The following is a 12,901-nucleotide window of genomic DNA, read 5'->3' as shown; positions in this document are numbered from 1 at the left end:
GACAGGACAAGACAAATTAACAGAGATGAATTGATAGTGTTGTTTTCTTACCTTCAGAGTCTGAGGTCCCTGGGGTCTCTTGGGGTATCCCGGATGAGCCCCCACTAATATGTAGTGCCACCGTTGCAGGATGCCCACCAAAAAGACCAACAAGAGTCAGACGTTCTAAAATGCAAAAGCAAGGTTTTATTTGGATGGGCTGAAGCTCAGGCCTAGTCCTACACTCCGACACAGCAGAGCCTATGAGGAGAGCCCTGAGCTAAACATTTGCAGGGCTTATAAAGACAAACAACCAGGTGTTTGGATTACTACCACGTGTTGCTCTGCTAGCTGAGATAAACAAGCAACAAATGGTCACTGCCTCAAAAATGGAGTTACTTTAACCCTTCATAGATGATATGCTCATTTACCTGAAAGACACCACCAACAAACACATTGGGTAAGCACTTTAGGAGAGTACTAGTGTACAAGCTCAATGTACAAAAAGCAATAATATACCAAGAACACATAAGCACAGAAAGAAATGAAGAAAACAATTCCACTCAGAAGACTCAAAGAACTAAAGAAACTAGACATACACTTAACTAAAGATTATGAACAAAAGGTATAAAACATTGAAAAAAGAGAAAAAAAACATTCAAAAATGGGAAACTTCCCATGTAGTGAAATAAGCCAGACTCATAAAGACAAAAATGACATTTTCTCTCCTACACGGAAGCTACATTTTGAGGACGTGAAAGTAACAAGGAATAAAAAGAAAAATCAGCAGAGATCGAATGGAAGGGTGAGTGTGATCAAAATACTTCATAGCCACAAAAAAATATGACACACAATCTATGTTTTAATACCATTAATATAGACTAATGATATGTCTGAGACAAGCAGAAAAGGTCAGATGAGTTGATGTTAAGCGAGATGAACCCCAAGAAAAGGATTCCAATTTTTTTTTCTTTCTTGGGATTGTTTCTAACATATATATAAGATGATTTCTTTGTTGCTTTTTATGTCCCTCCCCCATGGTATAACCACTGTTTTCACTGTTTTTGATGTTGGTATAATTTGTGGAGGGGAAGTTAAAAAACAAATCATTTAAAAGGAGATACAGGTGGACCAATTGCAACAATGAGATGTACAAGTTGTTCAGTCAAAAAACGACTTTTACAACTTAGGCCTGGGGGAGATTGGGGGGGGAGTGATGGGAAGGGATGGAAAGGAGAAAGAAAGGAGGGGGCAACAATGCTTCATAAGAAATGTCCTCAATATCTTGCCCATGTAATTGTAACCCCTCTGAACAGTATTTTCACAATAAAAAAGAAAGAAAAGAACAAGGGAGAAAAGGGGTATGGATGGATAGGATTACTGGCAAACAAACATGAAAACCTGATGACTATTGGGAATAAAATGAAAGCTTTTCTTTTCTTTGGGGGTCTTGGTCTTACTAATTGTGTCAATTTTGTTTTCAGGAGATTTTTGATTTAGGGAGGAAGGAAGGAAGAGCAAGGAAGGGAAGAAAAGAAGATTCCTTTAGAAGTTGCATCCAAAAAAAAAAAAAAAGCTTAAAGACAAAAGAGTCAAGTTTCCAGTCTACACTGCTCTGTTCTCAAACTCTGAGCACATTAGTTCATGACAGTCTGCCTGAATATGTTTTTAGCAATAGCAAGTATTGGAAAGTTTGGTACCTAAGTCTAAGTATCATCATTCTCTATAGGGTTTCCACAAACAGATATATGCCTCTGAATTAACCATGAAAACATGCCATTAGAATCATTGAGAGGGTGCCCATCAGGAAAAAACAAGGCAGATGGGGGGGAGACAGGAGCCCCATGGTTATAACACCTCTTCCTCTTGCAGAAGACCCTGGGAACCAAAGAAACCCGTTGGAGATTGCAGCCCCTCTCCTTTGGAAGACTGGAAAACCAAGGTAAGCCCTGCTCATAATAATGCCTTCAATGACACTGAACAGACCTGTGCAGGGAAAAGTTCCCCTGCACTTGGGGTACACTAACAAGATGTAGAACAGCTGACACTCATCCAAAGGGGATGTAAGAGACACTCCAAAGTCGACTTATTTCCGGGCTCTCTTGCACTGAGAAATCTACACTCTCTTCCTCCTTGCTGAGGGAGCAGTAGACAGCGCTGCATATGGCCGCTTGCACTCCTAGCTGGAGGCCTATAGCAACCCTACTAGGAGGATTTTCATTTTTTCACTTTCCCTAGCACCTTACTCTTGCATTCAGTTAACTTTGCCTCTGTTCTCACCCTTCCTGCCTCAAAATTCTTTATTTGGTGGAGAAAAAACAAAGGATCCAAGACCACTATAGGGTAGATACTCTATATTGGAAAGAAGTTGACTTGACTTTGATATCATCCAATCTTGGGACCTGGAATCCTCCCACCTAAATCTCTTCAGTTATCAATAATAAAACATTCTCCAAACACAAAGCATAATCTGGATACTGACATTTCCAGTCCGCCAAGCAAAAGTGCTGTTTAAATAAGCCAGGTTTTCAGAGAGAAATCCATTCTCTAACTTGACATTAGCTTAAAACCACACCATATCCTACACCAGGCTCAACAATGTCACAGTTAGGAGGGAAAAAACATTCTCAAGGAGTTTTCAAAATTATGTTACTCAAATCTTATCCTAAACTACAGCTAAAGCCAACTTTAACTTGATTCTAACAACATTTCTAAAATGGATAACTGAACAAGTTTTTTAGAACCACCTGGGGAAAAGATTAAACACTTTGAGTGTTGTCTACACAAAGACTTTAGCAACAGCCAATTACTAATCCTCTAGGTGATTTAAAGGCCAAACCATGACCAAATCTATATTCGGTGCCTGTATTTAACTACTGCTCTAGAGTCAGTAAAGAAAGAATCACAAAAAAGGAAGATCTGTGAGTAAATTACAGAGTAGAGCCAGAGACCAACAAGAGGAAGATTTGTGTGATAGACTACTTTTGAGGTTGGTCTGTCTCTAAGAAAATAGGGTAGACACAAAATCTTGGGTGATGAGTGAAATATATTATGCCTCTACATAGTGCATAATTTACTAGACAAAAGAAAATAACCAAAGTGCCTAGAAAACCAAGCCTGATCATATTGATTTATTTGATTTCCATATTTGAAAGGTTCTCATTTGGATAACAGGGCACTAGTCCTACTATTTTGCTTTTTTTTTTTTACTTTTCCAATCATTTTCATTATTATTTAGTTTTTCCAACAGGTTTTAATTCTATAATTCAGGTTAGAAGTATAATTCCTAGTGATCAATGTCATCCCTTCCATCACTGTCAATCATTTCCCCACAATTTTATTTATTTTTATTTTTTATTGTGATAATATCGTACAGAGGGGTTACAATTATATGGGCAAGATAATGACTACATTTCTTATCAAGCATTGTTGCCTCCTCCTTTGTTTCCCTTTCCCATCCCTTCCCCTCAAACCCTCACCCCGCCACCAAAATTTGTAAAGTTGTCTAGAGAGAAAATAATTCCAGTATGCTCACCTTTCAACTCCTGGAGTTCATCTAGTACAGATTGTTCAGAGGGCAAGATATAAATGAAAGCTCCCTTGCTGAAAACAGAGAATTCCATCATCATCTGCACCCAGGTCAGTAAAAGCTACATCTTTTACCAAAATGTTATGATTATTTTAGGCAACTTTTTGTCTGAAGCAACATTTGTAGTTGTATATTTGACTTAAAAATTTGTCTGTACTGCTAAGAAAATGAATTTGAGTACGATAACACGAAAACATCCATAGAAAACACATCATCTAATTCAAGTCAAATGCTCTTAGAAAGATCTGATACTTTTTACACATTGTGGTTACTATTTATATTCACTAAGCACACTGATTCTACATTTTTGTTGGTAATGCCATGAAGTTTGGAGTTTGGATTGTTTTATTGGTGGTGGTGAGTTGTCATTGTTTTTGTCTTTCTATGGTTTCCAGGCTACCACTCTGAACTTATCTTTTGTGAATTCAGTTCACTAAGAATGATTAGACAAAAGACCATTCACTGAAGACAAAAACAGAAAACAAACAACTCAAACAATGATTTCCTTTTAATAATGTGAATTCATAATACTGACTTCTGTGCCCAGAAATTGCCTTGGGCAAATTATGAGCTTTTTTATAGCAGATCTTGCAAAAGGGAGAAGGGCAGAGAATAAATAATGGAGCTCATGCTGTTGGCTATTACAAATACGCCTCACTACTGAAAATCCGCATTTAGATGAGTCAAAAAGTACGTGTCTTACTTCATTCAATAGCTCTACCTGTATCAATAAAATCTAAAAACTCATCTTAATCAAATGAACTAATTCCACAGGGGAAAGTTGTGTTATCCTAGCTTTCCTCAACATAGATTTTTCTTGTCAACAGGAATGTCAGAGTACCTAAGGTAAAATGTGTAAAATGTGACTGTAGATATTTATCTCTTTCTTTCTTTTTAAAAAATTTGATCATCAAAGTGATGGACAGAGGGGGTTATAGTTACATACATAAGGTAGTGAGTATATTTCTTGTCGAACTTGTTACGCCCTCCCTCATTTTTCTCCCAGTTTCCCTCCCCCACAACCCTCCCCCAAGTTCTACAGTTCATTTCCAACATATTGTCTTGTGAGTATCTCTGTTGGTTCACCTTTCTCCTTTGTCTTACCATTTTATTGTTTTCCTCTTCCCTTCTCTAATTCAGATAAACATATACATAATACCCAGGGTACCAAAATTGAATAAAATGACAACAGGGGATAAACTACAGGAACAAAAACAAAAAAGAAATTACATAGTACATTAAAAACAACAACAACAAAGAAAAAAACCTCTTGTCTTGAAGTTCATTTCGCTTAGCATTATCTTATATGGTCATATGTACATTTAGCTATTGAGTTATTCTGCCCATTTGCTAGGCTTATCCTAGGCATACACTAATTATTACAAATAAGGGAAACCATGAGACCTATGTTTCTTTGGGTCTGGCTTACATCACTTAATATGGTGTTTTTCAACTCTTTCCATTTCCTTACAAATGGAGCAGTGTCATTCTTTCTGATGGAAGCATAGAATTCCAATATAGATAGATAGATAGATAGATAGATAGATAGATAGATAGATAGATAGATAGATAGATAGATAGATAGATAGATAGATAGATAGATAGATAGATAGATAGATCATGTTTCTTGATCCATTCATCTACTGAGGAGCATTTGAGTTGGTTCCATATCTTAACTATGGTAAATAAGACTGCAGATACTTTAACAAATAATCATGGGTGGAACCCTATAGCTGATTGAAGTTCAGCTGCAAGCATAATTTATTTATGAAACACTATGACCATATATAGGAACTTTATATCATTTAATACCAACCTCCAAAAGTATGAAAGGAAGGAGCATGAAATACAGGCCCATGTTGAGCCAGACACAATATGGAGGACAGCTAAAAAAGTTGTAACCAGTAACTTTTTTTTTCTGTCAATGGTGGGCTTGAACTGTGGGCCTGGGCCCTATCCCTCAGCTCTTCAGCTCAAGGCTAGCACTCTACCATTTGAGCCACAGTGCCACTTCCAGCTTTTTCTGCTTATGTGGTGCTGAGGAATCAAACCAAGGTCATCATGCATACAAGGCAAGCATTCTACCACTAAGCCATCTTTCCAGCCCAACCAGTAACTTTTAATAACAAGAGTTTCTGGGCTTCAAAAAAGAAGGAACTTCAACTGAAGATTTATTTCCACAAACTTGTGTTTTCATGTGAGATAAAGTATAAATTGTAGAACCAAGCCACTTTAAAGCTGCAAAACTTATAAATGCGTTAGAAACACATGCATGAAAAAAACAAAAACATTAAAATACATATTTGAGGGTTCATTTTCCTAACATCACATTCTCTGACTTTTTCCGCTTGACTCATACCTATACTAGATATTGCAAATAAGGGAAACTATGGGACCTATGTTTCTTTGGGCCTGGCTTACTTCACTTAATATAATTTTTTCCAAGCCTTTCCATTTCCTAACAAATGGGGCAATGTCATTCTTTCTGATGGAGGCATAGAATTCCATTGTGTATATATACCACATTTTCTTGATCCATTCATCTATTGAGGGGCATCTGGGTTGGTTCCATATCTTAGCTATGGTAAATAATGCTGCAATAAACATAGTTGTGCTGGTAGCTTTAGTGTGGTCTTTTTTGTAAACATCAGGGTAAATGCCCAAAAGTGGGATTGCTGGGTCATAGGGGAGTTCTATGTGAAGTCTTTTGAGGAACCTCCATACTGCTTTCCAAAGTGGTTGAACAAGTTTACATTCCCACCAACAATGAAGTAAGGTTCCTTCATGTAATTGTAACCCCTCTGTACAGTATGTTCGCAAATAAAATAAAATTTAAAAAAAAAAAAAGCTGCAAAACTTGAACCCTTGATTTTAGATACATAATTGGGTACAATAAAGAATATTGTTTATATACCTATAATTGGACATAGATATTATTATGACTCAGTAATTTATATTTATGATAATTGCTACTACTCCATAAAATGGAATTAAGCCAAATCTGAAATTGTTAGAAGAAAGAATGCTTGGAATGTGCCTTTAGGCCAAAAGCCTAAGGACACATTGATTCACTGTGTTAATTGTAAGGTAAATATGGTATTGATTGAAATGTATACAAAGTAGGCTTTCCTGGTTCTGGTAAGTGTTCTTCTTTTAAGTGATATGTGAAATAAAATATGTGAGGAAAACTGTAGCTCCAATTTTACAATTTTACCAATTTTACAATTTTACCAATTTTACAGATAGAACAAAACAGGTGACAAAGTATTTTTTAATGTGAAAATACCGTACAGAGTGATTACAATTACACGGGCAAGGTAATGAGTACATTTCTTATCAAGCATTGTTGCCTCCTCCTTTGTTTCCCCTTCCCATCCCTTCCAATCTCCTACCCCCCCAAATCCCCCATCAGCCATGGTTTCCCTTATTTGCAATAACTAGTATATGTCTGAGACAAGCTGAACAGGTCAGATAAATTGATGTTTGGCAAAATGAACCCCAAGACAAGGATTAACATGTTTTTTCTTTCTTGCAATTGTTTCTAGCATATTTATAAGAAGATTTCTTTGTTGCTTTGTATGTCTCTCCTCCATGGTATAACATCTACTTTCACTATATTTGATGTTGGTATACTTTGTGGATGGGAAGGGAAAAATCAAATCGTTTAAATAGGAATACAGGTGGACCCATTGCAACAATGAGATGTACAAGTCATTATGTTGAAAAAGAACAAAATATTTTGTACTGCTTTCCACCTCACATCACTGACAAGTACTATTTATTTTTAGGTGGACCATACTCACACTAACCAAGAAACATTAATACAAGCCATGAACAATGTGACAGAATTCATCCTGCTGGGCCTCACCCAAGATCCAGAACTCCAGAAGCTCTTGTTTGCTGTGTGTTTAATCGTCTATTTGGTCACACTGGCAGGTAACACATTCATCTCAGTCACCATCTTCGTCAGCCCAGCCCTGGGGTGCCCCATGTACTTTTTCCTGTCATACTTGTCTCTTATAGATGCTCTCTACTCCACTTCCATTGCTCCCCAAATGATCGTGGACTTGGCATCTGACAAGAGCACCATATGCTACAATGGCTGCATGACACAGCTCTTTGCTGAACATCTGTTTGCTGGAACAGAGATCAACTTGCTCATTGCCATGGCCTTTGACCGCTATGTGGCCATCTGCAAGCCCTTGCACTACACCACCATCATGAGCCGCCCTGTGTGCTCTTTCCTAGTGGGGGCAGCTGGAGTATTGGGGTTTATTCATGGATTGATCCAAGTTATGTTTATTGCTAAGTTGCCCTTCTGTGGCCCCAATATCATTGACCATTTCATGTGTGATTTAATACAACTGCTGAACTGTGCCTGCACCGACACTCACACTTTGGGACCTCTGATCTCTGCCAACAGTGGGACACAGTGTTCAATCACATTTTTGATACTCATGACTTCCTATGTGAACATCCTGTACTCCCTGAGGAATCACAGTTCTGAGGGACGTCGCAAAGCCCTGTCCACCTGTGCCTCTCACATTACTGTGGTCATCTTATTCTTTGTACCTTGTTCCTACCTGTACCTCAGGCCTATGGTCTCCTTCCCCATTGACAAAGCTGTGGCTGTGTTTTACACTCTAGTCACACCTATGTTGAACCCTTTAATCTACACCCTCAGGAATGAGGAAATGCAAAGAGCTATGAAGAAGCTCTGGAGTCAAATAATGAAAGCTGATGAGCTGAAAATCTCATGATTTCTGTATTTGGAATTGCAGAGATTTTGTTTTGTTTGATTTTTGTTTTTGTTTTATTTTTCTTCTGTTGGTCAAGGGGCCAGAACTCTAGGCCTAGGTGCTGTCCTTCAGCTCTTCAGCTCAAGGATAGCGTGCTACCACTTAAGCCACAGCATCACTTCTGGCTTTTTCTGCTTATGTGGTGCTGAGGAATCAAACCCAGGGCCTCATGCATGCAAGGCAAGCACTCTACCACTGAGCTACCTTCCCAGTCACTTTTGGGATATTTTATAGAAACTCATTCTTCCTTGTTATTGATTAAAATTAACATAGTGATCCTTTCTGCCCCAAAGTCTTGACATAATAAATATAATTATTTATCAACCAAAGACTAATGGCTTGTAGACCATGTGTTTAATCATATGAAGTTGTAGGGAACTCTGGAGCCGAGTTGTGAGACTGGGATAGGGTGAAGAGATTATAAGGACATCTCAAGGGCACTCAGAAGGCTGAGAGCTGAACCCTGGAAAGATCAAACAGTCTAGGCAAGACAGAGGTTGGCACCAACAGTTTAAGCTATTGGAGATAAGAGGGAAGTGTCTATGTTAATGCTAGAATGTGTGTTGCTTCCCTCTGCTTCCTAACAGAAGGGAGTCAGTTGTCATCTGTTTGCAAACTATGTCTCATGGGGATGGTTGCAACTTCAAAATACAATGATAGCCTAGTGTCTGCAGGTACCTGTAGTCACCTCTCCTGTACTGAACTAAATAAATGAGCTTGTTAAAGGGACCTAGGGGTTCAGAATCCAGTGAGCCCTGGCACCCCCTTTCCTATGCTCTCTCCCTTTCTCAGTTCTTTGTCCCTGTATCCTGCACTGTCCTTGGTTGCAGTTTGTAACAGAAGGTAATGAGCATTTCTATCCTTTAAGTGTCTATTATTTCTGTACCAAGAATCTTCTATCTCTTCTATTCTGCTATTCATAAAATATAAAATACATTTTCATGCATTACTGTGCCGTAGAACATTAGAACTTTTCTTCTCTGGAAATATATTTTGGTGCTTTATCACAACCTACCTCTATTCATCTTCTTCTGTCCTTCTTCTTACAGACCAAAATTGAATTTTCAATTCATATAAGATCAAATTCATATTTATGTTTTTAATCTATAAGAAAAACAGTATTTATCTTTCTTTGCTTGATTTACTTCCTTTAGTTAGTGATTTCTACTCATGGTGCCACCAAGGGCTAGATTCTATTCCTTGTATCGCCAAATGATACAGGATAAACATACCAAATTTTCTTAATCCACTCATTTTTGATAAACATAACAATTTTTATTAGGTGCACAAGTAAGTACCTGGACTGAAACTCACTAAGACACAGGTAGAAGGATACAAAAAGCTCATAATATATTTAGGATGGGATACAGTGTTTAATTATTGTCAAATCAGAACAAAGAAGAAATATGCGCACATCCAACTTACATTCATGTTAATGTTCCTAGAAAAACACTAAGTAAATAAATTTTTTAATCTTTTTATGAGGAAAGCCCCCATGAGAGGAATGTACAAAGGGCTATAGAAGTCTAATTGTTTTCTTCACACTTCTACTACAGCCCTAATACTAAAAACAACTTAGTACTGCCACAGAATAGGCCTGAAGAATGATGGAATAGAATAGAAGATCCACAAATGAATCCACAGACCTATAGACATCTGATATTTGATAATGGAGCAAAAAAACACGGGTTGGAAGAAAGCCTTTTTAGCAAATGGTGATGGCAGAATTGGCTACACATGTGCAGAAAACTGAAGTTAGATCCTTATATGTTGGGGGTTGGAAGGTGGCTCAGTGGTAGAGTGCTTGCCTCGCATGCATGAGGCCCTGGGTTCGATTCCTCAGCACCACATAAGCAGAAAAAGCCAGAAGTGGTGCTGTTGCTCAAGGGTAGAGTGCTAGCTTTGAGCTGAAGATCTGAGGGACAGTGCCCAGGCCCAGAGTTCAGGCCCCACAACCAGGGGAAAAAAATAGATCCTTATATATCACCCCCCACCAGATTCAATTCCAAGTGAATCAAAGACCTCAGTGTAAGACTACTTACCCTGAAAATATTACAGAAAAGGATAGGGGAAACACTAGAGTCCCGTGGCACAGCTTGAAACTTCCTGAATAAAGATCCAGAATCACAACAAATCAAAGAAAGGTTCGATAAATGGGATTGCATCAAACTGAAGAGTATCTGCATGGCAAAGGACATTGCTCACAAGACAAAAAAAAGCCCACAGAATGGGAGAAAATCTTTACTACCTATGCATCACACAAGAGCTTCATATTTAAAATAAACTTAGTGTTCAAAATATTTACTCCCCAACAAAACAAATCCTCAGAGAAACAACCCAGTTAATTTAACAACCCAGTTAGTAAATGACTTAAAGAGAGACTTCTCAGAAGAAGAAATAAAAATGGTCAATAGACACATGAAGAAATGCTCAACATCTCTGGTCTTAAAAGAAATGCAAATCAAAAATGCATTGAGATTTCACCTCACCCCAGTTAGTATACCCATCTGATATTTTCAGATCTTGCTTTGCCATATGGGATAGAAATTCAGAAAGGGAAACCATGAATCAGAAACCACTACTGCAATTATTTTTAAAGATAAAAGCATCTCAGGTTGCGTGTCTGTATCTATCTTAAGGTAATGTCGACATTTTGAGCAAAAATTTGGGTAAAACAATGCAGTCTACTTAACTATAGACACAACTTGGTGCTCATATCTGTAAAACTTATTCATCTTTCATAACTGAACAGGAGAAGGAGGAAATAGAGGAAGAAAAAAAGGGGGCTGGGAAGGTGGCTCAGTGGTAGAGTGCTTGCCTTGCATGCATGAGGCCCTGGGTTCGATTCCTCAGCACCACATAAGCAGAAAAAAAAAGCCAGAAGTGGCACTGTGGCTCAAGTGGTAGAGTGCTGGCCTTGAGCTGAAGAGCTGAGGGACAGCGCTCAGGCCCATAGTTCAGGCCCCACGACCGGACCCAAAAAAAAAAGAAAATAAAAAAAGAGGAGGAAGAACAGAGAGAGGAAGAGAATGAAGTAGAACAGGAAGAGGAGGAGGAAAAAGAGAAAGAGGAGGAGAAAAGCGATTACATTAGAAGTTGTACCCAGTTTTTTCATTGCTGCAAAATCTGAACTACATCTGACAGTGAAATCTCCATCGTACTCTGCTGCTTTCTCAATCATCGGATATATTGTTCATAGCTGTTTGTTGTGTGTGATTTTCTCAAAAGTGTCTAAATGTAGCTGTCATTATTCTTCCATTGTACAATACAGAAAAAAGATACATGCCTCTGAAATAACCAGAAAAAAATCTGTCATATAATAATCACATATGACTTTTAAATTATTCAAACTTTGGCAAGTAGGAATTCTTCCACAAACTCCTCAGCTGTCAGTAACATCACTGTAACAATCACTCAGGGTACTCAGACACATAATCTTGAGTTATAGCATTTCCACAGTTCAGAACAGCTATTCTGTCTACATGAGTCATATTTTCAGGGACAAATCCTTTCTCTACACTTTATATTTTTTAAAAAAATATTGTAAATGGTTATAATCACATAAATCAGTTGAGTACATTTCTTTTAAAAGTGTCATCTCCTCCCTCATTTTCTCTCAATTTTTTCCCTCCCAACACCCCTACACTCCGTTATGTAGCTAATTTCCAGCATAGTATCTAGTGAGTATCACTGTTGAATTAGTTCCTCATTTTATCCCATCCGCCACTTCTATTTTTTCTTTCCCCTCCTTAAATCACATAAGTTTACATACAAGACAAAGGGTACAAAAATAAAAAATAGTGAAAAATGGGGGAAAAAAGGAAAAAACTGAAAACAGTACAAGAAAAAAAACCCTCCTGTTTCCATGTCTTGGAGTTTATTTCAATAAGCATCATTTTATAGGATCATATGCACATAGCTATTGAGCCCTTGTGATCTTCTCCTAAGAATATCCTCCTCTGGCCTCACTGTGTGAGCGTTTAGAGTTCTGTTTAATTTATCATATACAAATATGGTTTTTTTTATAATTTTATTGTGAAAATAGTGTACAGAGGGGTTACAATTACATGGGCAAGATAATGAGTACATTTCTTTTTTTTTTTAATTTAATTTAATTTTATTTGTGAACATACTGTACAGAGGGGTTACAATTACATGGGCAGGATAATGCGTACATTTCTTACCAAGCATTGCAGCCTCCTCCTTTGTTTACCCTTCCCATCCCATCCTCTCCCCGCTTCCCCACCCAACCCTCCTCCACCCCCACCAAAGTTGTAAAGTTCATTTTCGACATAACGACTTGTATGTCTCATTGTTACAATGGGTCCAACTGTATCCCTATTTAAACGACTTGTTTTTCCCTTCCCCTCCACAAATTGTACCAACATCAAATACAGTGAAAGCAGAGGTTATACCATGGGGGAGGGACATACAAAACAACAAAGAAATAATCTTATAAATGTGTTAGAAACAATCGCATGAAAGAAAAAAAAACATTTGAATACATATCTTAGGGTTCATTTCCCTAACATCA

At 37.8% G+C, this 12,901-nt stretch overlaps 1 protein-coding gene across 1 annotated transcript; it reads left to right on the top strand.

Moving 5' to 3' along the window:
* The first annotated feature begins 7,392 nt into the window (after positions 1 to 7,392).
* LOC122104685 (olfactory receptor 4C45-like) lies at positions 7,393 to 8,328 on the top strand. Its single transcript, XM_042675630.1, has one exon. It carries the CDS (start codon positions 7,399 to 7,401, stop codon positions 8,326 to 8,328), a length of 930 nt encoding a protein of 309 aa, XP_042531564.1. The 5' UTR covers positions 7,393 to 7,398.
* The last annotated feature ends 4,573 nt before the right edge of the window (positions 8,329 to 12,901 follow it).

Source organism: Dipodomys spectabilis, unplaced genomic scaffold (genome assembly GCF_019054845.1).
Source record: "Dipodomys spectabilis isolate Male_0828 unplaced genomic scaffold, ASM1905484v1 ptg000030l, whole genome shotgun sequence".
NCBI lineage: Eukaryota > Metazoa > Chordata > Mammalia > Rodentia > Heteromyidae > Dipodomys > Dipodomys spectabilis.
This window is presented reverse-complemented; position numbering and strand designations above follow the sequence as displayed.